Source organism: Polypterus senegalus, chromosome 14 (assembly GCF_016835505.1).
Source record: "Polypterus senegalus isolate Bchr_013 chromosome 14, ASM1683550v1, whole genome shotgun sequence".
In the NCBI taxonomy this organism is placed as follows: domain Eukaryota; kingdom Metazoa; phylum Chordata; class Cladistia; order Polypteriformes; family Polypteridae; genus Polypterus; species Polypterus senegalus.
In genome coordinates this window covers 129,622,852-129,648,828 of record NC_053167.1, presented here as the reverse complement: position 1 = coordinate 129,648,828, position 25,977 = coordinate 129,622,852, and the positions used below count along the sequence as shown (strand labels likewise).

The 25,977-nt window shown below is 41.3% G+C and overlaps 1 protein-coding gene across 3 annotated transcripts in view; it reads left to right on the top strand.

Moving 5' to 3' along the window:
* Window positions 1-25,977, top strand: part of raver2 (ribonucleoprotein, PTB-binding 2) — a 79,029-nt gene that overhangs the window by 4,898 nt on the left and 48,154 nt on the right. For all 3 annotated transcript variants that reach the window (XM_039734835.1, XM_039734834.1, XM_039734833.1), the window contains exon 2: window positions 23,682-23,873. In XM_039734835.1, the coding sequence (XP_039590769.1) occupies window positions 23,682-23,873 (192 nt within the window). The remainder of the gene's footprint in view (window positions 1-23,681; window positions 23,874-25,977) is intronic.

The window sequence follows — 25,977 nt, the reverse complement described above, 5'->3', positions numbered from 1 at the left end:
CTCTCTCTCTATATATATATATAATGAAAGACATTATATAATAGATACTGTAGACAGATTAAATGAAGCATATTGTATAATACAGAAATTAATGAAGAGCAACATATAATAGATACACTATAGATAGATATCTAAAATAAAAGGTAGTATATAATAGATGAATAAACTGAAAGGAACTGTGTAACAGATATTGAAGACTTATAAAATGAAATACTGCATTATAGACACATACTGTAGATTGATAAAATGTATGACACTAATAATAATACAGAGATTAAATGAAAAGCAGTTATAAATAACTATAAACAGGTAGAGTAAAAGGCACTATATGATAGATAGATAGATAGATAGAGAACGGCATATTGCTGTAGGTATGACCAGAGACCCTGCCGAGCCATTTTAATACTTCGGCTTTTATTATGGTACATTGGGCTATTCAACTATCATCCCTTTGTACCCTGCAGAGGTTAATATGTGGCCATTGTATATTTATACAGTTTGATTAAAAAATGTTCAGGTTATCACTCCATTTAATGTACATGAAGGTGTGCCCTGATTGGAACCCTAAAATTACTCTAAGAAGGTTAATACATTCACAAAAAGATTTATTAGATTAAATATATACACAGTGGTGAGATGAATATAGGGAAAACAGAAATGCATGAAATAAAAAAGATGCTCGTGGGATGGTGCCACATTGTTTGAGAATATCATGCTGCATTAGGTCTTACTATCAAGTCAGGTGGCTCACCCAAGCACTCCTTTGTCACCCATTGTCCCTCCCTTTTCCTCTCCTCCTTTCTTTCCTGGCTCCTGTTCCTACTGGCTTTGAGTCTTTGCTTAAGTGCACCTCTCAGCTCTAAATTAAAATGGTTTCTGGCAGCTCGGAGTGGCTTTAAACCATCAGTCCCCGGGAAACTTCAGCCGGGCCTGCAGTCACTTCTAGTGTTTCAGGATCATCTAAGCACAGTGCCCTCTGCTGGCCCAGATGTTACTGCAGCTCTTATAAATGGCTAGGTAAGCCAAGTATCTATACATATAAAGGAGAGTTGGGATCCGAGAGACTGTGTTTGTGTGTTTGTGGAGGGATGGAGAGTTAAGGCGGATGGGGGAGTCACGTGATCATCTCCCCTCCCATTCACTTCATTTCGCTACGAGCTGAGCTCCGCGGCTGACGCGGTCTTGCCGTTCTTTTTCCTTAGTTTTAGTCCTCTCTCCTTTACTGATTTACTGTTTACTAGACGCAGTGCTTACTGAATAGTGTTTCTACTTAGCATTTCTTAGTGTTTAGTAGACGCAGTGTGCCGGTGTTCCCGGCGGTGTTGCGGTTTACTGTTACTTTCTACTTCGTTTTTGTACTTTAGTGTTTAGTACAGTAGACTATGTTGTATATAAAGAAGTTCTATAAGTCGTATGTAGATACATAATTATTAAAACTACAGCGACTGCAGCGAAGCGCACGTGGTCTGCTAGTACAGTATATGACTCCAAGTATACTGTATGACTTTGAAGCCCCGAGCCTCCTCCCTCCAAGGAGCTCCAAGTAGATGGAATTGACTCCAATGGCAGTCATCACAGAGTCTCGAATGAGGCACATTACCTGCACTGTGAGGGAGTGTCAGTTACGGCACTATGGTTAATATTAGTTTTAATTAATATTTGTTAGTATAAGTACATGCTCTGTCTTTTAATATTAAGTTAAAACAAACAAAAAATGCCAAGGGATCTACGCCAGCTGTCTTTCACTTTAACTGTGTTATAATACTCAAGAGTTCCCAAGCACAAAATCCCAACAGCTTCCAAAAATGCCCACTAGAGAGGGATATTACCATCAAACCCTGGCTAGATACAAGGGCAACTACAAGAACTTTATAAAACAAAAGATAAATACTTAACAAAAATGCTGTCTAATAATGTGAAGCTCAGTGAAGCACAAAAAGGCAAAAAAAAGGTGCCAACAAAATTCAGTTCAAGGTGAACAAAGTCTCCATTACAGTAATTCAATGGCAAAGTTAAAATAAAAAACAAAAAAAACAGCAGAAAGGATCTAAAGTCCAGAAATTGCAAGCATAGAAATGTTCACAATGAAACACTCACCAAGTTCATCTGAATGAGCTGCAGAGGACTGTGGGTTCCCCCGCCTTTACAGGACTTAGGGTAGTCCCTTATGGTGGTATGCAGGTGATCCTGCCTTTGGGGAACCATCCACAAAACACAAGGAACATAACACAAGCATAAGGAATAAAGCAAATAATAAACAAAAGTAACATTAACAAAAATCAAAGATTCCACAATAAACACAAATGACACAAAACAACCCTTGTTGAAATTTAACACACTGATTTCTTAAATTATTCAACAGATCTGGACCGCTTCTTCAAGCTGGAACACACTCACTCTGTCTCACTCATGCACTCTCTCTCTCTCTCTCTCTCTCTCATTCACTCTCTCTGTTTCACTCTCACTTGCTTTCTTCCTCACTCTCTCATTCTGTCTTTCTTTCTCTCTTTCTTTCTTTCTCTTTCTCACCTCTACTAAACGCCCGTGTAGAGCTCTAGTCTTCCATCTCACTTTACTCAAGCTTACACTCGCTCACATTTTTCTCAATTTCCTTTCTCCTGATTTCATTTTCCCTTTGCTTACTTGGCCCTCTCCTTACTAAATGTATTAACTGCATATCACTTTACTCCAAATCCCATTCGACCACAACAATTGGCATTTGTAATTCACCAGGTTCAGGTGAGAAGTCAGAGTGTTAAGACACAATTTGGAGAATCCGGGTAGCTTTGTTTTCTCCAAATTGTCTGACTTGCAGCTCTGAGTTTGTGGAACATTCGTGTAGAATTTTCAATTCAGAAACTAATTTTTATTGTCTGTCTGAATGCACATGAATGCAGCATTCGTGTGGCTGGGGTTTTTGAGAGTTTCCGCTCCCGGTGTGAGAATTCAGATCATAACAATGACATGCATGTCGTAGTAAAAATGAGTACAATTAAAAACAAGAAATACATAAGCAGAATTCCCATGTCAAAAAGGCACAGAAGCTAACGGAATAAAATCACAACAAGGTCAGAGGATGTGGAGCTTATTATGGTAACTTTGTGTGTAAGATGTTTAACATAAATATAGCGCCACCTACTGGTGCACAATCAAATTACCTGTGGAGAGATGTTAATAGATTAGTGGCTCTCAAACTCAGTACTGGTGCCACTTTTTGGCTGCTGGTTTTTATCTCGCCCAGTTTCACAGTACAGCCATAACGCTAAAAGTACAGAGGGGTGAAGTGAATCTCATTGATGATCACGTCATAATGGCATATGTCACTGGGTGACAGCGAGTGACCAGTCAGCTCTTGAAGGTGATACACTGGAAGCAAAAAAAAAATGAGCAAGCATAAGGATATGAGCGACTGTGACAAGGGCCAAATTGTGATGACTGGATGACTGGGTCAGAGCATCTCCAGGTTTTGTGGAGTGTCCCTGGTACGCAGTGGTTAAAACCTACCAAAAGTGGTCCAAGGAAAGCCAACCAATGCGACATGGTCATGGGCACCCAAGGCTCATTTATGTGCATTGGTAGCGAAGGCTAGCCCATCTGGTCCGATCCCATAGAAGAGTTACTGGAGCACAAAATGCTGAAAAACTTAAGAGAAATGGGTGAGAACATAAAGTACATCTCAGCTTGCTGCATATGGGGCTGCATTGCCGCAAGCCAGTCAGTGCGCCCATATTGACCCCAGTATACTGCTGAAAGTGCCTACAATGGGCACGTGAGCATCAGAACTGGACCATGGAGTAATGGAAGAAGGTGGTCTGATCTGATGAAACCTATTTTCTTTTAGATTATGTGGACATCTAGGACAGAATCAATTACCTGGGGAAGAGATGGCTGCAGGATGCATCATGGGAAGAAATCAAGCTGGCAGAGGCTGTGTGATGCTCTGAGCAATGTTCAGCTAGGAGACATTGGGACCTGGAAGCCATGTGATTGTTACCTTGTCACATACCATCTACCTAAAGACTGCTGCAGACCACACACACCCCTTCATGGCAATGCTAATCCCTAATGCCAGTGGCCTCTTTCAGCAGGATAATGCACACTGCAAATATTGTTCAGGAATGGTTTGAGGAACATGACAAAAAGTTCATTGTGTTGATTTGGCCTCCAAATTCCCCAGATGTTAATCCAATTGTGCATCTGTGGGATGTGCTGGAAAAACAAGTCCAATTACTGGAGGCCACACCTCACAACTTACAGCATTTAAAGACCCTGCTGCTAATGTTGAGGTGCAGAATCCCACAGACCACCTTCAGAGATCTTGTGGAGTCCATGCCTGGATGAGTCACAGCAGTTTTGATGGCACGAGTGGGACCTGCATGATATTAGTTTTAACGTTCTGGCTGATTGGTGCTTGATGTTCATTTTATCTCAGACTGGCCTAATTTCATTTGCTCATCCTATTTATATTCTCTTATTCTGCATTCTGAAAAGCACAACTGAGTGATTTTTACATTTAAGAGACATTTACATATATTTGTATTTTTTCTATAACTTTAAATGCTTAAATCTGTTTTTCAATTTTTAATTATTCATTTCCCCTTTTGTGCAATTTGCTTCCTGAATTGTATCCTAATGATGTCGACTAACAACCAGCAGAGCAGACACCCAGGAAGATAATACTGAATGCTGAACGGTTGAAACTACTTCAGCATCAGCCCCACTCTGGTGTCCATTGGGTAATGACAGATGAATGAACCAGAACATACACAGGAAGAAGAAACAAGACCGGGATGCTCCCTCTCACCAACCCTGTTTAACATCTGAGTGGAGAGAATCATTAAAGAAGCGCCGACAATCAGATGGAGGAAGACAGATTACATCGCTAAGATTTGTAGACGAAAAAGCAATAACATCAAGCGATGAAGAAGGACTACAGAAACTAATGAACAAATTAGATTACATGTGCAAGATGTATGGAATGAAGATCAGTATAAAGAAAACAGAAGAGATGTGCTTAGCAAAGGATAGAACAGCGAAAATAGAAATAATAAAAAACTGCAGATCACACCTTATAAAAAGTAGATAGCTTCAAATATTTGAGAAGTTTGCTCTCAAGAGATGGAAGAAATAAAAAAGTACTTATAGCAATGGGAAAAAGGAGTACATTTCCTTTAAATTTACTAACAAATACGCTGGATTAAATCCTTTGCCTCCATAGCTTTATGTTTACCATCAGAAAAATAAGTCAAAAATCTGTGAATGTTTTTCAATAAGAAGAAATGTAACTGAAACATGTACATATATCTATACTAATAAAAGGCAAAGCCCTCACTCACTCACTCACTCATTCACTCACTCACTCACTCACTCACTCACTCACTCACTCACTCACTCACTCACTCACTCACTCACTCACTCACTCACTCATCACTAATTCTCCAACTTCCCGTGTAGGTAGAAGGCTGAAATTTGGCAGGCTCATTCCTTACAGCTTACTTACAAAAGTTGGGCAGGATTCATTTCGAAATTCTATGCCTAATGGTCATAACTGGAAGGTATTTTTCTCCATTAACTGTAATAGAGTTGAGCTGGAAAGACGTGGGGGGGGCGGAGTTTCGTGTGACATCATCACGCCTCCCACGTAATCACGTGAACTGACTGTCAACGCAGTGCGTAGAAAACCAGGAAGACCTCCAAAAGCGCTTAAGAAAACATGCATTATATAATTGAGAAGGCAGCGAAACAATAAGAAGCGAGCGAGTGACATATAATACCATATTCATGAGTGCTGCTACCTCGGAAAGAAAGCAAGGTGTAAACCTAAACTTTAAATTAAGTTCATAGACAGGCTACCACTGGCGTTTCACATGCCCACAGGTAATGCGGGATACAAGTTTAATGAGAGGACGCAGGATATAAACGAGAGTTTTGATCACTTTGTAACTAAGTTAAAATTGTAGGTGAAGGGGTGTGCTTATGCAAATTCCGAGAGACTGTGTTTGTGGGGGATTGACAGTTAAGGCGGGTGGGGGAGTCACGTCATCATCTCCCTCCCATTCATCTATTTCGTCTGAGCTGAGCTCAGGCTAATGCCGTCTTTTGAAGCAACTTCGTCAGACTGCCACCAAATACTCACAGAAAAATCCACAAGTTAATACAAACCCTGTCTCTAGAGTTTCTACACACTGAATCCTCCAGGCACTACTTACAAAAGGTCACATTGACAATCGTTTTACGTTATTTTTAAAATCTTTCCTTATCTTAGCACAAGCACAGCTGAGGAGCTTGATGCATGTGCTCCATAACGCGTTAAAAATAATGCATTTAATCACACTTTGCATTACAAGCAAGGGAGCTTTTGTCAATGCATGATTTCCTGGTACACCGATTACATTGATCAGCTCATCCCGATTCATTTTACCCTCGCACCACCTTAGTTTGAGAAGAAGTATGAAAAATATGAGGTTAACACAGAAAAACAGATCACCAATTCAAGCTTTATGAATAATCGATTCGCCATCAATAATTGTTTTGGTAAAGCCATCCTCCTTCCATTTTATAATTTTTCCGCCACTAGCCATGATTAAATGAACGGTAAAAAGTAAGAGCAAAGCGAGGGTGACTTATTTAGGCAGGCATATATATGACAGCAACACTCATGACAATGTCAATCATATTACGTTATTATTAAAATGTTTCCTTTTCTTTTCATTACTTTTTAACACACTACTTCTCCGCTGTAGCGGGTATTTTGCTATATATATAATATATGAATGACCTCCAAAGAGCGCTGAGACTTTTGATATCATGAACGTGTCTGCAAAAACTGGGGTCTCCTGCCCAGCAAAAGTCGAGCAGCCAGCGCGTGCATAGCTGTGCCGCCTTTGAGACGCTGACTGCGCTTCTGCCTTAAGTCAAAGTGAGCACTTTTAATTTTTTTCATCCTCCCCCTGCGCTATAGCCCAGACAAGTGCAAACACGGGACCCCTTTTCTACACCATGGCAAAATAATATTAAGGCGATTCACACTTTCTTTTGCACGTATACGATTATCAGGTCCTCAGCTCGGATTATGAAGACACGCACACGAGTGGAGGACTGACAGTGCCATCACAGCCGATTAATGGCGGGACGTCTCACCAGTCTACACAAGACCCACGCGACTGTCCTCAAAAGGCGATCATAACGTCAGCGAACACATCTCTATACTATATAAAAGAAAAAGGCAACTTTCCTTTCTTTACACCTTTTTCCTTTTATCCCAAACCAAAGCCTTTCTCTTAACACTGCAGAGGACACAAAACTAATTTTCTTTAAATGCCGGTAAGGCACATTACCAGAGGCACAAATTTGAACGTTCACATAGAAAATGTAATTTCAATGTACCTGTACTTCTTAAAACGTTAATGTTTTACTGTTTAATAACTTATAGACTATAATTTATTATTTTTCCCTTGCACTCAGTGACCAAACCTATAAACACATATATAGACACATACAAACACATACATACATACATACATACATACATACACACATATATATAATTTGTGTGTGTGTATGTATGTATGTATGTGTGTGTATATATGATGTAGATAGGTATGTATGTATATATATATATATATATATATATATATATATATATACATACAGTGGTGTGAAAAACTATTTGCCCCTTCCTGATTTCTTATTCTTTTGCATGTTTGTCACACAAAATGTTTCTGATCATCAAACACATTTAACCATTAGTCAAATATAACACAAGTAAACACAAAATGCAGTTTTTAAATGATGGTTTTTATTATTTAGGGAGAAAAAATCCAAACCTACATGGCCCTGTGTGAAAAAGTAATTGCCCCCTGAACCTAATAACTGGTTGGGCCACCCTTAGCAGCAATAACTGTAATCAAGCGTTTACGATAACTTGCAATGAGTCTCTTACAGCGCTCTGGAGGAATTTTGGCCCACTCATCTTTGCAGAATTGTTGTAATTCAGCTTTATTTGAGGGTTTTCTAGCATGAACCGCCTTTTTAAGGTCATGCCATAGCATCTCAATTGGATTCAGGTCAGGACTTTGACTAGGCCACTCCAAAGTCTTCATTTTGTTTTTCTTCAGCCATTCAGAGGTGGATTTGCTGGTGTGTTTTGGGTCATTGTCCTGTTGCAGCACCCAAGATCGCTTCAGCTTGAGTTGACGAACAGATGGCCGGACATTCTCCTTCAGGATGTTTTGGTAGACAGTAGAAATCATGGTTCCATCTATCACAGCAAGCCTTCCAGGTCCTGAAGCAGCAAAACGACCCCAGACCATCACACTACCACCACCATATTTTACTGTTGGTATGATGTTCTTTTTCTGAAATGCTGTGTTCCTTTTACGACAGATGTAACGGGACATTTGCCTTCCAAAAAGTTAAACTTTTGTCTCATCAGTCCACAAGGTATTTTCCCAAAAGTCTTGGCAATCATTGAGATGTTTCTTAGCAAAATTGAGACGAGCCCTAATGTTCTTTTTGCTTAACAGTGGTTTGCGTCTTGGAAATCTGCCATGCAGGCTGTTTTTGCCCAGTCTCTTTCTTATGGTGGAGTCGTGAACACTGACCTTAATTGAGGCAAGTGAGGCCTGCAGTTCTTTAGACGTTGTCCTGGGGTCTTTTGTGACCTCTCGGATGAGTCGTCTCTGCGCTCTTGGGGTAATTTTGGTCGGCCGGCCACTCCTGGGAAGGTTCACCACTGTTCCATGTTTTTGCCATTTGTGGATAATAGCTCTCACTGTGGTTCACTGGAGTCCCAAAGCTTTAGAAATGGCTTTATAACCTTTAGCAGACTGATAGATCTCAATTACTTCTGTTCTCATTTGTTCCTGAATTTCTTTTGATCTTGGCATGATGTCTAGCTTTTGAGGTGCTTTTGGTCTCCTTCTCTGTGTCAGGCAGCTCCTATTGAAGTGATTTCTTGATTGAAACAGGTGTGGCAGTAGTCAGGCCTGGGGGTGGCTACGGAAATTGAACTCAGGTGTGATACACCACAGTTAGGTGATTTTTGAACAAGGGGCAATTACTTTTTCACACAGGGCCATGTAGGTTTGGATTTTTTCTCCCTAAATAATAAAACCATCATTTAAAAACTGCATTTTGTGTTTACTTGTGTTATATTTGACTAATTGTTAAATGTGTTTGATGATCAGAAACATTTTGTGTGACAAACATGCCACCAAATACACAAAACAATTACTTTGACAATCATGTTACATTATTTTCAAAATGTTTCCTTTTCTTTCTCTTTCCTTCTTTAACACACTACTTCTCCGCTGCCAAGCTGGTATATATATATATATATATATATATATATATATATATATATATATATAGATAGATGGAAATATATATATATATAGATAGATATGAGAACAACACTCATATCAATGACAAAACAATTACATTAACAATCATGTTACGTTATTTTTAAAATTTTTCCTTTTCTTTTCATACCTTCTTTACACACTACTTCTCCGCTGAAGCGGGTATTTTGCTAGTATATATTATATATATATATATATATATATATGGTGGGGTGAGGAGTTTCACCTACCCTGGAAAAGGGAAGAAATGTGCCCTCCGGCACTGACCTATAACAGGCCATGTCCAACCAGACAGAGGGGGCTTTGGCCTGGGAACAAAAACACCTACCTGGCAGAAGGCAACTCGAATGAACTCCAGTCCATGGTATTAGAGGAGGTGTGCTGACAGGAAGAAGTAGTCAGGTGGTCCTAAGCTGTAGGTTGAACAATACAAGGCTGCTGGACGAGGTTAGAAGGTGTTGAGAAGGGGAAACTCGTGTGGAACAGTCTGTAAAGTACAGAGTCAAATAGGCTGAGTTTTATCATCTACCAGGGCTGTCTTAACAAATGTGCACAATGGGCACTGGCCTGGTCCTCCAGTACAACTCCAGTAAACATGCTTATGCCATTGAGTAAAAGTCCCGTGGGAGGATGTGGTTCATGAAGTTCATGAACATAAGAAGCTGCATTACTCCAACCTAGCAGATGACAGAGGATGGAATGTGAAGGTGCGCCCAGTTGATGTGGGGTGCAGGGGCTTTGTAGCCAGTTCCTCAGGGAAGTAGGTGTCAGAGGGCAGGATCACCAAAAACCAGTCAAAGAACTGGCCAACACCACTGAAAGGAGCAGACACTGGCTGTGGCTGAAAAGGAAAGGTGCTACTTACACTGCCAAGTTGACCAGCTGACCACGAGAGACACACAGCAAGCTCTGATCAGCCTGTGGTGGTCTTGCCTCAGCGGAGGGTGTCTTATGATAAAAGGCTGAAGCACCCCATGGTATGAAGGTGCAAAACTAACGATGTGTCCTTGTGGTGGCAGCATCACCTAGTAGCCACCTCTAAACAACCCCCTCAGAAAACAGTTGAAGTTCAGAAACACTAGGGATTGTAACATCCAGTCCTTCATTTAAAATGTAGATAGCGTCTTTTCATTTCTTGGCTCTTTATAGGTACACTCGATGTATCTTCGCTAATTCCACACCATAAGCCTTGGCAGGTTACATGACGTACACCCAATGGCTCAAGAAGTGGGGCTGAGCATTCTTATGAGTTACAATGCACCACCACGGCCACTAGGGCCAACCCCATAGCACCACCAGTAGCCCCAATAGCGTTGTGTTTACTCCCAGAAAAACAAGTCAAAAACTTTGAATTTTTTTTAACAATAAAAAAATGCTTAACAGAAGCATGTAAATATCAGTTCATGAGCATAAATCCAGTAGGAGAGGTCTGCCAAGTGTTCACTACTGTACTGATGTAGATTTAGTACACGTCCTTCATGTGACATGTTTTGAGACAGTCACAGCCCGATGTCATAATCGGAACAGTACAAGTGTGTTTCTTTACGTGCTTAGAATATTTTTTCTTTTGCTTGAGCATTAGAGTGTAGAAAGTCAGTGCTTGATCCACATGATTGTGTTATTGTCAGCTACCACAGCACAAGCCTTAGTGACTTCCACATTTCACTGACATGAACATTGACAGTTGCTATCGTGAATAGTGCTTAGGGGGCTAGCATCTTTCTTGTCCTTCCACTTGATTGCATTTTTTCCTTTTTGCCACATACATACTGCATCGTCACATGACTGAAGTCACCAGGTATATCACGGCTGTTCTGTTGTTCAGTGTTATTCTACCTGTGTCAACATCTGATGACCAATTCACATTCTCATCGCTATTGCTTGATTCACCTAATGGTTCAGTTTCAATTTGTTCTAAAACTGGCTTTAGACCTTCTCATTTACACCCCACTTTGTTTTGGCTGATGGCTCCACCCCATTCATGAATATTGGTAAGTTAGCTTAGTGTGGCAAAAACATAGAAATATTCATGATTGTTTTGCAGCCTGATTTTATTTCATCCACTAGATGGCAGCAGAATGCTGTCCCAAGCATTATTCAGGTGTAAAAATTGTAGAGCAGATCATTACGCATCACCCCAAGTCTGACTTGGGGTTAATCTTAATAACACAGAATTCCGAGCCTGAGTCACACTCAGGCTTAACAGTAATGGACACTGCAATGCTGCATCTTATGGAACAGAGACCCTGACAATGAGGAGAGGGGATATAAACAGATTGAAAGCTGTGGTTACAGAGAAGGCTGGAAAAGGTCAGTTGGATGGATACATCATCTGATGGAAAAAGTGCTGGAAAGGAATGGCAAATAAAAGAGCATGTTGGAAAGTTAGAAGAAGTCAACAAAACAGTGTGGAACAGTTGCTACGAGGAGATGGAGTGCTGAAAGGTAAACTGGAGGGAAAGAAATCAAGAAGAAGGAAGGACATGTTATATTATCTGGCAAATGGTAAATCATACCAAGAAATTTAAAGAAGACAGAAAACAATTGAAGAACTGGCAACTTGAAGACCTGGTCCATGGCAGATAACTAAAGAAGAAAAACCAGAACACCTGGGAAAAAACAACTTAATAACCAAGTTTTTAAAAGCACTAAGTTGTCCTGGGCATCTCATCATTCTCGGGCTCGAGACACCAGAGCAGACTGGAGCTGTCTCCCCATCCTGCCGCCACGGTGTACAATGGTCAATATAAGGTCTTTCTAGTCAAGGGCTATGTTCAGATTTTCAGAATAACTTGGTGGCCTTTCTATGAATGCCTGGTGCATTTTCTAAACCTGTCGCAGGTTCCTTCTAATGTGGACATGGCACTTTAAAGTATATCTGCCCATCTACCCTTACTGATACCCTGTGATGTCCTTTTAGCATGCCGTGGGTCATAGCCTCTCCTCCATCTTTGTTTTGTAAAAGCGGTGTGATGAGAATTTGACATGCAGGACAGCAGAGAAACTTTGAATCGAAAAGAGTAAGGTGGCACAAGAGTTAAATATAAAATTCAAAGGGGAGGAAGCAATGTGGCAGGCAGAACATTTATAAGAGGAAGTCTCCAGAAATAGGATGGATTAATTATTTATTCAATGGATGTGTCTAATCAAGGCGTTAGAGCTAAATTTGAAAAAAAAAACTGAAGGAAGTTATAGTGGAAAAAATCATCTGCTCTCCCACTGTAATTGGCATCACAAAAATAACCCTGCCTGTAGTGGGAACACCAACCTGGTGACTTTGGAGAGATGTTCACTTGGAGGGTCTTTATGCCAAGGGTGCTTGTGTTGTGTTATCCTGTCACAACAAAGAATAAAAAAGGGTGAGGGACAGGCCTCCAAAAACCCACACTAGAGGCCAGACTGGGCCGTAATTCATCTCTGGGCCTCACCACAGGCAGCCTAGCCCTTACTCAAATGGCAAGCTCTGGCCTACACTGACCCAGAAATGGGGCTAAGGCTTATTTAGTTTAAAAGGTTAAAAACAAAGCCGGAAGTTCACCAAACGGAGAAGAGGGAAAGCATAAGACCTCTATACCATATTCGAAAATAAATCAAATGCTCTTTTATACTCAAAATAGATTATTTTACAATGAAAAAGAGCACACAAAGTAAGGCCAGAAAACAGGGTAAAAACAGCAAAACTTAAGGTGAACAAATCCAAGAATCTCAATCTGGTGACAGTCTTTAATGAATCAGGGGCTGAAAAAGCCAGGAAATCCAAAGATCAACACACAAAAGTAAGAACATCAACAGGAATAAGACCAATAGCAATTGGGCTTAAATACTAATGGAGGCTGTAGCCTGATCAGGTGGCCCCACCACCTTTGGCTCAACATGCAGGGCAGATAAACCAAACTTAAACACAGAAATGTAAGACCAAATTGAAAAAGAATTCATGAATAACACACTATGAGGTAATTATAACACTGACAAAGCGAAACTGAAAATGTACAAAATTCAAAAAAACAACAAAAAGATGAAATAACCAAAAGTCAAATTTTAGCCAGAGCAACAGCCTGGCCTCAAACCCAAGGTTAGTCTTGATTGCACCTTTTTTATGCCTTCTCTCTGCATTTGTGGGGGCTTCAGTCTCCCATATGCTGAAGGCTCGCTTTTAGGACAGCCTAACATGCTGACTTGAAATGTCATCCAGTGAGCGGGTCTCCAACACGCATGGGAGCTTCGGTAACTGACTTGGGTGCTGTAGACATTTCATGTGTGTTTGGACCGTGATGTGTGAATGTGCAGCACATGAATGTAGTTCTCGTGACTCAGGATTCCCCAAAGCACTTTGAAAGATGGGAATACCATCAAAACTCTAACTAGATACAAAAAAAGACCTTGAGTAGTCTTTATAAAATAGAAAGTTTTTTTAACAAAATTTCTGCAATGCTCGACGCTCCCAAGAGTACAAAGGAATTACCTCAGAAGGCAAAGCAATCCACAACAAAAAAAGCCCAATTACAGAATGCAAAGGTGGAGTAGAAAACAGAGGTTCAAAAAATCCAGGAAATCCCAAAGCGGAAGCTTAAAACACATTCTAACACAAGAAACACTCCGTTCCCCAGTGTGTTCAAAATGAACCGCCAGGAACTATGAAAGGCCCTCCCATAAACTGGGTGAAGGGCACTTCCTGGCAGTGATTGGCAGGTGGCCCCACCCCTTGAGGAACCATTCACAAAACACTTGGGATGTAATCAAGTAAACACAAAGAATAATATACATAATAAACAAAAGAAATATTAATACAAAAATGATACAAAATTAGACAAAACACACAGCTTTCAACCCCAGCCAGGGGAAAAATGGCAGCTGAAACATTAATGTTGTACTCTGTGTGTGTTGTGTGTATTGGGGATATGAATATAAAGTTGCAGCCAAATTTTTCCATTCACCTCAGCTAAAGATTTCCAAACTCAATGTTTCAGAACTCCACATGTTGGGTCACAATATATTCCCCCTTTAAGTCAATCTACTTTGATTTTCTAAGTCATAATGTCAAAGTAACAGCTGAGAGATGGACTGATTTCAGCCTTTATTTACTGTATCAGATTTCTGGTGGGTTTCTGTACACTTTAACTTTTAGTGGTGTTGCCTTTTCATGGCTTACCTTGAATCCATCGCTTTAGATTGCCTTCTCACAATCTGTGGCAAGAATTTGCGCTTATTCCTCCTGACAGTCCTTCTGTAAGTCAGTCAGGTTTGTGGGCCTCTTTGCTTGGACAAGCTATGGGATTCAGGTTGGGGTTTCGTTATGTGAATCTATTTTCAGTAGCCTGGAACTGTTGTGGTACTGGTACCAAGGTCCAAAAGCTGGTATCGATATCAAAAGTTAAAATCCAACTCTACAGCTCATACTGATCTCTAGCCAAGGCTGTGGGCACTTTATGTAACAGCAGCAACATTTATTTCTGAAGCATATTTTCATACAAAACGTAGCTTAGAAGACAAGAATGACTGAATAAATGACATACCAAAAATAGTAAGTGAGAATTTTAGCTATGTGATGGGTTAACATCTAAATAATCAACTTGGACCTCAGCATTAATGTTTGGAGTACAACCTGCAATGTGTGCGTCTCTGTTATATATCATGTGGTATGGGGCTCGTAAAAGCAGTGTTAATGTTTGTGATGCGCCATCTGTTGGAGACCTAGCAACTGGATGGACACACAGACACTTATCCTTTTTTTAAGGTGGATGGACAGGTAGATACAGATACAGTGCCCTCCATAATGTGTGGGAGTAAGACACATTTCTCCTGGATTTGCCCCTCTGCTCCACAGTTTAAAATTACAAATCAGACAATTCAGGTGTAATTAAAGTGCACATTGCAGACATTCATTTAAGGGGATTTGCATACATTTCGGACACACAGTACATTTTCTACACGGTCCGCCCATTTCATGGCCCCGTAATGTTTGGCACACAGCAATGGCAGGGCTATTAATGCAGTCATATTTAGTTCTTTGTCGCATATTCTATGACTGCTTGTATTCTGTGTTTTATAGACATCACCAGGTGCTGAGGGACTTCTCTCTCTCTGGTGATGCTGTACCAAGCCTCATATACAAGCATCTTCAGCTCCTGCTTATTTTGGGGGCTTGTCCCCTTAAGTTTTCTCTTCAGCAGAAGGAAGGCCTGCTTAGTTGCATTTCATTCGGGTGGCTGACTTGGCCTTTCAAGAATTTTCCTTTTTTTTGAGCTTTGTTAAGCTTCTGTGTTGCCCCAGCTTTGTCCAGTGAGTTTGGAGGCACTGACTCGAACTTGAGCAGACGAGATGCATCTCTACACCTCAGGATTCATTGTGCCACTGCCGTCAGCAGTTCCATCATCAATGAAGAGAAGTGTGCCAGGACCTGTGCCAGTCATACATGCCCAAGCCATAACACCCCCAGCCCCATGCTTAACAGATGAGGTGGTCTGCTTTGGATCTCCGGCAGTTCCTCGTCATCTCCACACTTGGCTCTCACCATCACTCTGATCAGGTTCATCTTTGTCTCATTTGTCCCAGAATTCTGCAGGTTATTTGAAGTTCTTTTTCACAAACTGTAATCAGGCCGACCTGTTTTTGTGGTTTGCCTCTTGCAGTGTGTCCTCCTCTGTGTTGCTGTTCATGAAGTCTTCTGCTGATCGTCGCCTCTGGCAAACACACACACATCGGCCCCCTGAAGACTGAGTATGATCTGTTGGACAGGCGTTTCAGGCATTTTCTTAACCATCGTGAGGATTCTTCTGTCCTCAGCAGTGGGGGTCTTCTTTACTGATTACTGAGCTCACCAGTGTGTTTTGCTCTTCTTAATGATACTTCAGACAATTGATTTTGGCCATCCTAAGGTTTTATTGATGTCTCAAATGGTTTTATTCTTGGTTTTGAGCCTCATAATGATGTTCATTGGCACAGTTCTTGTCATCATGTTGAGCAATGGCAACTACAGACCCCAAAAGGGAGAAGCAAGCTGAGGTCTCTTATGAAGCAATGAAAACCCACCTGAGTAGTCACGAGCACCTGGGACACCAATTGTCCCAAACATTATGGTGCTGTGAAATGGGGGCGGCTGTGTAGAAAAAGTGTGTCATTTCTACATGGTGTGACTGAAATGTATGCAAGTACTCTTAAATGAAAGTCTGCAGTATGCACTTTAATCACAATGTCTGAATTGTTTGATTTGTAATTTTAAACCGTGGAGCAGAGGGAAAAATGTGAAATGTAAATCAAGGAAAGGTGGGTCTTTGTCCCAAGCATTATGGTGGGCACTGTATATACAGATACCATCTAAGTGTATATGTACTTCTAAATGCATATAAGAGTATCCTAAATATATTTTAAATGGAAGGGCATTCAACGTGAAAAGACTTGGACCTCAGACGGGCACATCCTTCAACTGCTGGCACTTTCTAGTGGTGCAGCTATTGGTTAACATGGCTGTGTAGAAAAACCGAGCGTCACAGTTAGTTTGCATGAGAGAATTCAAAGCCTTTTTATTACAAATACTGAAAAGAACTACGAGGAGGTTCAGACACTATGAACATCTGAATCCCATTTTGGGTGCTTTTCGTAAGTCAGCCCAAGTTGGTGTATGGCATGTCCTGTGTGTAGACCCCTACCTTTTAAATACAAAACATGCCCTGCAGCTGTAAGAGGCGACTTTGTTTTCGAGCTCACAGGGGGTGTCTTTGAGAAGGTCAGTTGATTAATAAAAGTTGGTAACATCACAGCTTAGAGTGTGACGTATTTGTTCACGTGGCTACACGCTGGAGCGCATTGCCGATTGCCATAAACAGAATGAGACATCTCTGTGGTTAATGTAGTCTTCTCTTCTCAAGCCCGTCGCACAAAATGACAACATCCATTGGTGAAATGAGGGTTTTTGGCGTTCTTGACCGGAGGGGATTGAGTTGGCGGTGGAGTGGAAATGACACCGGTCCTCAGCCAGGTGGTGGTGCTCCTCCATTTTGAACGGGGAAATGATAAGCAATTTAAATTGCTGTTCACTTGTTGACTGGTTCACAGGGTACCTTTGACAAGACCCCTGTACTAGACTCGCGTTATGTATCTGCTGTATCGAAGGGTATTCTCCTGTACTGTTTGGCTCTGACAAGTATGACTGCGTGTTCAGCAGGTGTGTGTGCACACATGCGTATGTATATTTTTTGTATGGATTTATGCACAATACAGCGGCTTTCAGTATTCTGTATCTGTGAGGCTTTAGGGAAAATTCCTGACTCCGTGAATTATGTATGCAAACTGCTGTCATTTACATGAAGCCAAAACCCCACTGAAAAAGAAGTCTTTTAGTCTCAGTGGCAGACTGAAATGTGCTGGATATTTCTTTTTGTTGGTTCCCCTGCCTTTTGGAGCAGGAATACGCAAAAGAGGAAAAAATGAACTTTCACTAGTAATGAGTCTGCAGAGATGCATCAGCGTTCACCCCCTCCTGCGCAGTCAAACGGTGGATTAGCATCACTCTACAAGCTCATCACCACAAATCTGCAGGTCTTCATCCTCCTAAATCAAACTGGCCTGTTGATATGGTCGAGGTCAATGGTACCGCTTCAATCTTTTGGCAATTAAAGAACATAGGATATAAGAAGTTTGACAAATTAGGCAAGACCATTCAGTCCGTCTGTCACTCATTTCATTAGCTAATAGCCAAGTTGTCCCAATATCTCATCCAGATTCTTGTTAAAGGTCATCAAGGTTTTCAACTCCATGACTCAGTAGCTTGTTCTAGATTCCAACAACTCTTTGATTAAAGAAGTGCTTCATGGCTTCAGTCATAAATGCACTACTCCTTGATTTCCACTGCTGTGGTTTACTAGTTAAAACAATTCTGTTGGATCAACTCTGTGGATATTCTTCAGACCTCATTTGGGTCCTCACACAGCCTTCTCTTCTTCTCTCTGCTGCTCCCATTTAAGGGTTACCATAGCAGATCATCCGTCTCCATCTATCCCTGTCTTTGACATCATTTTCTGCCACATCGACTGCCTTCATGTCCTCCCTCACCACATCCGTAGACCTCCTCCATGGCCTTCCTCTTGCCTAGTGGTTCCATCCCCATCATTTTTTTCCCCGATTTACCCCATATCTCTCCCCTGCACACGCTCAAACCATCTCAATCGAGCCTCTCTCACATAGTCACCAAGCTGTTACACCTGTGTTGTCCCTCTAATATACTAATTTCTAATCCTGTCTACCCTCATGACTCCGAGCGAAAATCGTAGCATCTTCAACTCCGCCACTTCCGTCTGTGCCTCCTGTCTTCTCGTCAATGCTACCATCTCCAAACCATACAACATAGTTGGTCTCACTACTGTCTTATAGACCTTTACTCTTGCAGGTACCCTTCTATCACAAATCACTCTTGTACACCCAGTCTACCCTGCCTGCACTCTCTTCTTCACCTCTCTTCACACTGCCCTTGACACTAAAGACATTTATCTCCCCGTACCTCTCCTAGTAGGACATGACCTTTAATACCAGGATGCACTTGCTTGATCTTCACTCCTCTCTTTGTCTTTATTGTAGAGAGGTGACCAGAACTGTATACAAGACTCTAGATGGGATCTCATCCACACCCTCTACAGCAGGTGTCCCCAACTCCGGTCCCAGAGGGCCACAGTGGCTACAGGTTTTCACTCTAACCCATTTCTTAATTAGTGACCTGTTCTTTCTGCTAATGAACTTCTTTTGAATTCAGTTTAATGACTTGCTCTTGAAGACTCAGACCACTTGTTACTATTATCTTAATTAGCAGCCAGACAATAATAAAAATACAAAAATGAGCCAAAGCATGACCAGCAAATTGTGTCCATCATACAATATTTTAAAATAAAGAAAAATGAAGGTCTCATGAATGTTGATGTGCTCAGATCCCCAAAACATTTTAAACAGTGAACTTTGAAAAGAGGAAATATATGTTATTGCACAATGAGAGCAGCAATGAGTCATGGAATTAAAGAACGAGTTTAATTAACAACATAAATTGGCACCTGATGAAGCAACTGGTTGGAGTGAAATTGGGTGAAGTTTGAGACTCTGACTTTGTTGGTCTTCTGTTGCCTCACTCACTTAACATTTCATTTCTGTTTGGGTGCCATTTAAGGAAAGTATTGAAGCAATTCAGAGGAACAATGAAGAAGTTCAGGGGAACAAATCATAAAAAGCAAGTCAATTAAAATGAAAGGAAAAGAAGTTAATTAGCAGCATAAACTGGTCACCGATTAAGAAAAGGGTTAGAATGAAAACCCGCCACTGTGACCTTCCAGGAACGGAGATGGAGACTACTGCTGTACAGTCTGAGCATAACAACCCTTGAGTTCAACATTTTTTTCCAATATAAGCTAACATTTTATAGCATTTTCTATGTTCTCCTTGTTATCAGGAATCTTGCATACATGCTGCTTCTCCTTCAGTCGAGCCCTTGTGTCCAAAACGACTCTTGAGTCCTTGAGTAGTTGGATTCACATTCTTGAGGAAAGTATGCTGTTTGCAGTCACCTTCTTTCCAGCATACGGTTTGTCATGTGGAGTTCCAAAAATGGGTGTGAGGTCGGGCTGCAACTAATGATTATTTTGGTAGTTGACTAATCGTTCCATTTCTCCCCGATTAGTCACGATTATTTCATGCCTGACTATTTTGATGCCTGCGACCTGTGGTTGCACATCCTGTTCTGGGCTCCAGTGTGTGTCTTACCTCATCTGCTCACGTTTGTCCACCTGTGAATGTCACCCTGATGTCTCTGCATTAACACAATTAAAAATTAATAATAATCAAATTAAAACAACAACCAGTGAAACATATGAATTTGAAAATAATCAACAACAACATTTATTTCTATAGCACATTTTCATACAAACAGTAGCTCAAAGTGCTTCACATATTAAAGAATAGAAAAATGAAAGACACAATTATAAAACAAAATAAATCAACATTAACATCGAATAAGAGTAAGGTTCAATGGCCAGGGGGGACAGAAAAAACAAAAACTCCAGACGGCTGGAGAAAAAATAAAAAATCAGATGTTTTTATATTAGTGTGACCATCACAATAAAAAAATAAATACATTAAACAATACAAACTAAAGTGCACGTAGTCTTTAAACACAAAAAGTCAATTTAACTTAACCAAAAATGGCCACTGGTGGGTCTTAAAAGTCCAAAAGTTTAAATAAAGCCTCAATTCAAATAAAATAAAACAATAATGTACAGTTTATAAAAGATTCCGTTCATATATTCCTGATTGCAGTGCAGGAACGTGAGCATTTCGACGTGCTCTGGTGCGAGGCTGGCGCTCTCCTTTGAGCCAATGTCAGCTGCTGAGAAGAGGCGCTCGGAGGTAGCAGGAATACACAAGAATGATTTTGCAGACAGAAAGATGTTTTAATCATCACACTCTGAAAGAAAAGTCTTGTAGTTTATCACATCATGTACTATATTATGCCAAAATAAATAAATAACGGCTTAAAATATGTAACAAGGTAATTACTGCCAACACACCGGAGCCAAGTATATTTGGAAAAGTACATTTGTTGAACGCCGCAACCAGCTAGAGTCGGTTTCCAGTGCAATTTGAAAGCACGCCGCAGCTGAGTATATGCGGCGACGTACTTTCGTTGAACTCCGCAACCAGCTAAAGTTGTTTCTCCAGCACGCCGGAGCTGATCAGTCAGCTCACGACCACTGCCGGCCCCGGCAGCACTGCAGCCTCACTGTTTCTGGGATTGAGCCGCTGCACTAGACGAGCCTGCAATCGTCAGCGTTTACTTCTCTGTGTTTGCATGCAGCCAGTTCAAGCGCAGTTGGCTCGGTGATTTACTGAATTTCATCAATGACTTCACTTGCATATTGAACATATAGTAATAGATTGTTGCAGTTTTTTTTTTTAATAGTTTTTACAGTTCATTTGCAGTGTGTAAAATGATCAGTGTTGCAGTAATGTGATGCTCTTTGCATGAAAAAAGTGTTCCGTTAAAATTTCACATTTACTTTGTGAATTGTGACGTTTACTTTAAAAAGTGCAGCTAAAACGCGTTTGGTGTCCAGGGGTGCATTAACCCCCCAAGTATGTGTCGGTTTAAGGGTTAACTATCACTGTCGAAACCTTGATGTACACATTATAGTACAAACATCAGCATTAACACGTGACACTAACTTTACTCGCTAAAACTTACCTCTCAAGAGACGACGGCATCGCAGCCCCAGGATGCTTGCGTTGGTAGGACTGTGTGCGTCTTGACCAGGGGTTCTCAAACTCGGTCCTGAGGGACCCCTGTGGCTGCAGGTTTTTGTTCCAACCAGCCCCTGTTTTTAATTGGACTCCTGGGCTAATTAAGTGAACTATTGTTTCCCAGATTCCCTGTTTTGGGAACAATATACAAATTAGAAAACTAAGTTTGGTAAAAAAAAAAAAAAAGTATTAAAATGTACTAAGCAGTTATATGTATTTTTTTCTTTTTAACAGTATTTTCATCTTGATTGTTATTCTACTTTTCTAGGTGTTCTAATTGTTTAATTAATCTGTTATTTACTACTTTGTGAGGCTGATGCTAAAGTAGTTGCAGCCTTTCACGATTGAGTTTTGTTTGCTTGGGTTTCTGCTCTGCTTGTTTTTAATTGTCATTATTAAGATTCAATGAAGGGAGCAAACTGCACAGGAAAGGGCGAAATATAATAAAAAGAGAGTTAAGCATTTAAATCCATAGCAAAATAGCAGAAATATTTCTAAGTTTCTTATAAATGTAAAAATCATGCAGCTGTGCTTTTCTGAATGTAAAATAAAATATAAATAATACCAGCTAATTAAATGAGACCAGTGCTATCAGGTGTTGTCAGTGATTAGGAATCTGGTTGGAACAAAAACCTGCAGCCACAGGGGGTCCCCAGGACCGAGTTTGAGAACCCCTGGTCTTGACAAACAATAACAAACGACACAGCCCCCAGACGTTCATGTAGTGCATTGCAGTTACAAAAACCAGTGTGGTTCTTTGTGACTGGAGCCTCTATTGAAGGTTCTGTTTATGACACGTCGACAATAAAAAATCTGCGTCGATGATTTTTTGTAGTCGACATCATCGATTACGTCGACTAATCGTTGCAGCCTTAGTATGAGGCCTTCTAAAATGGCCCACAAAAGGCTTTACTGACCAGGCCTCCTTGGCCTGCCTGGAAGAGCCTCACCCCATTGGGGTGTAATTCTAGCGTCAGTGGCCTGCTTCAGGCCTTGCAGACCCAAAGAGGGACTGAAGTCTTCAAAAAAAAACTTAAAAGTCCAGGAAATATATCAAAAACCGCATAAAGAGGAAGGTAACCGTAAACTTCTGAGCAAAAGAGCATCAAATAACAAAAAGAAGAACAACAGTTTATTTCTTGTACTGCCCCAACTCACACCAGGAGTGCCTCAAAGGGCATTAACAGGCCCTGCTTTTTGACAGCCTTGACTCCCTAAGAAGAAAAGAAAAAACCTCCCAAAAGAATGGAATGGAAGAAATCTGGGAAAGGCAATTCAGAGAGGAAGACCTCCTTCCAGGTTAGTTGGATGTGCAGTGGGTGTTAAAGAATGGGGTCAACAGAACACACAAAGCAGAACACAAGTGACCTTCTTCACAGAGCTTGTGGGTCAATCAGTCATGGCCACCTCAGAAAGAAAAAACATAACAGTACAAACGACTTTGTTCTTGCTAGGCGCTCCTCATCAGCTCTCATCTTGCTCTGCTTATATTTTGGGTAGAACTGAACATAATGAATTATTCTGTGTAGGTTTAAGAAGTGTAACTTTTTCTCCTTCCTGTCCTGGGGGCGGCTTAGGGGTTACTGATGTGAACGAAGCAGAGCCGCATTGAACTGCAGTAGCAGTCAGCTCTGATGGCGTTCAGGCTGATGAGAGTAAACGTACAAGTGCTATGGGTGTGACACTCTGCTAAGGTCTACATTAGAATGAGTCTAAAAGGGAACAACTGGGTCACCTTAGGACCCTACTATGACAATCCATTTCTCTGGATGTACTGAATTCTCGTCCATAATAAAATTGAAACCCATTGCATACTTTTATGGGCGGCCACATTGACTAAGTAAACCCCCTGGTCTATAAAATGTTTATCCGGTGGCCTATTGCCTTTGTGTGCTCCTTCTTATATTCTCTCTGTCCTTCACCATATCCTCCTTGTTTTTCTTCTTTTCCTAGTAACAGCTGAAAACTACCACTTTGCTATTCTGTGTGGGGTTTTGGGCAACATGGGCACCAAAGGCCTTCCACTGACTGTTCAATCTTTATCCACAGCTGGCCCAGGATGAAGGCAGCCATGTTGGTGGTTTTGCCGTCCTTGAGTATGAGAGTGCAGAGCAAGCAGAAGGAGTCCTGAAGGACATGGACCGCCAAGTGATCCGAGGAAATGAAGTTCGGGTCTCGTTTTGTGCTCCTGGGACATCGGGTAGAAGCACGCTGGCCGCGCTTATTGCAGCTCAAGGAGTGGTAGGTGCTGGCATCATTTCATGGCATGGGAGGGCTGCCATTTTTGATTGATTTATTCTGTTTTTCGTGTTTTGGTGGCAGCAGTAGACTTGAGCACTTTCTTTTAGAATAATCAAAGAAGAGATGCACAAGTCATATATACATCCGTCCATCCATCTTTCAACCTGCTTATCCAGTGCAAGGTCATGGGGTGTCAGTGATGGCAGCATCAGGTACAAGGATGGACCCTGGATGGGGTGCCAAGCAACCATAGGGCACACACTCATCAGTTTAACTGGGCATATATGACTTTGGGATGTCAATGGAAAAGCCACCGAGACACAGTGAATGTGCAATCCAGACAAATGTACAATATGTACACTCACTAAGCAAATTATTAAGACCGCCTGGACACCTGCTTATCTACGCAGTTATCTAATCAGACAGTCATGTGGCAGCAGCACAATGCATACAGTCCTGCAGGTACAGGTCAGGAGCTTCAGTTAATGTTCACATGGATGGGGAAAAATGTGATCTCTGTAAATCGGACAGTGACATGATTGTTGGTGCCAGGAGGGCTGTTTTAATTATTCAGATGGTAGGCACCAACCCCACAAATCCATGTGCCCAACCTGCCTTGTGTCAACAGTCCAGGCTGGTTTGGGGGTACTGGTGTGAGGAATCACCGCTTGAATGCCACGGCCTAATTGAGTGTTGCTGCTGACCATGTGCATCCCTTCATGGCCACATTTTACCCATCAACTAATGTATATTTCCATCACCAAGCAAAAGTTGTCTCTGATTGGTCTGATGAACATGACAATGAGCTCTGTGTTCTTCAGTGGTCTTCACACTCAGTAGATCTGAATCCAGCAGAGCACCTCAGGGATGTGAGATTCACAGCATGAATGTGCAGCTGGCAAATCTGCAGAAACTGCGTGATGTAATCATGTCAACAGGGAGCAGAATCTCAAAGGAAGGTTTCCAGCATCGTGTGCAATCCATGCCATGAGGAACTGAGACTGTTTGGAGAGCAAAAGGGGGGTTCTACACTGTATTAGCAGAGTGGTCTTAAGTATTTGCTCAGTGAGTGCATGATTTTTATACTTCTATTATCCATGCATCCATTATTCAACCCGCTATATCCTAACTACAGGGTCACGGGGGGTCTGCTGGAGCCAATCCCAGCCAGCAAAGGCCGCAATGCAGGAAACAAACCCCGGGCAGGGCACCAGCCCACCACAGTATACTTCTATTATGTTTTAAAGTTGTAGACTCCAGTGTCATTCTTATTAAAGTCCCCATACAAGTCAGCTCTTCTCAAGGCGACACATGGATTTCTTTCCATCCAAAGCCACCACTGCAGGTTCGTGAGTTTAACTGACAGTGTCCTCCTGTACTGCGGACACCATCATCATGTGGCTTGGGATTACTGGAGTTTCCTTAGCGGGGTATTGACTCCCTTTTTTATGAATCCCAATTGTAAGATATTAAAGGATGGAGGTGCGGTGCTGTGTGAATTCCATGTGCACACGTTGCGTGTCCGGTGCATATGTGGCGATTTTTTTTCAGCTAATTTATCATTTCACACGTCTGCCCACAAACTGAGCAGCAGATGGAGTTTTGCTTTAGGGCAGGACTCCTTTGAATTTGGTTTCTTAGCGAGAGGCAAACTTCACTCAACCAAATCGAATAATGCAAAGAGGAAAAAATAAAAATAAAAGCAGCAGATGAGCTGCTTCAAACCATTGCTCACAGCTCCACGTAGGCAGCATATCACGAGCTCCATGTCCTGTGTGAGATACAAAGCCTGAGGCTTTGCTCTTCTTCACCTGGGGGAACCATCTTAGTGGGCACACTGTGGCCTCAATGAGAGCAACTAGATGGTCTTTTGAACCCTCACCATATGGACTCACTGTGTGACCATGGTAGTCTGTCTGTAGAAATATTTAAAAATAAATATATTGTAAATAGGAAGTGCATTAATTGTGTTTACTAAGAAAGGTGCTATATAAAGTGACAAAGTCACCATTCACCAGAGACTCAGTGTGTCACATTAAAAACCAGTCTGTGCTCACTTTGTAGGAATAGTAAAAGAATATGAATTATAAATGGAAAATGCCTT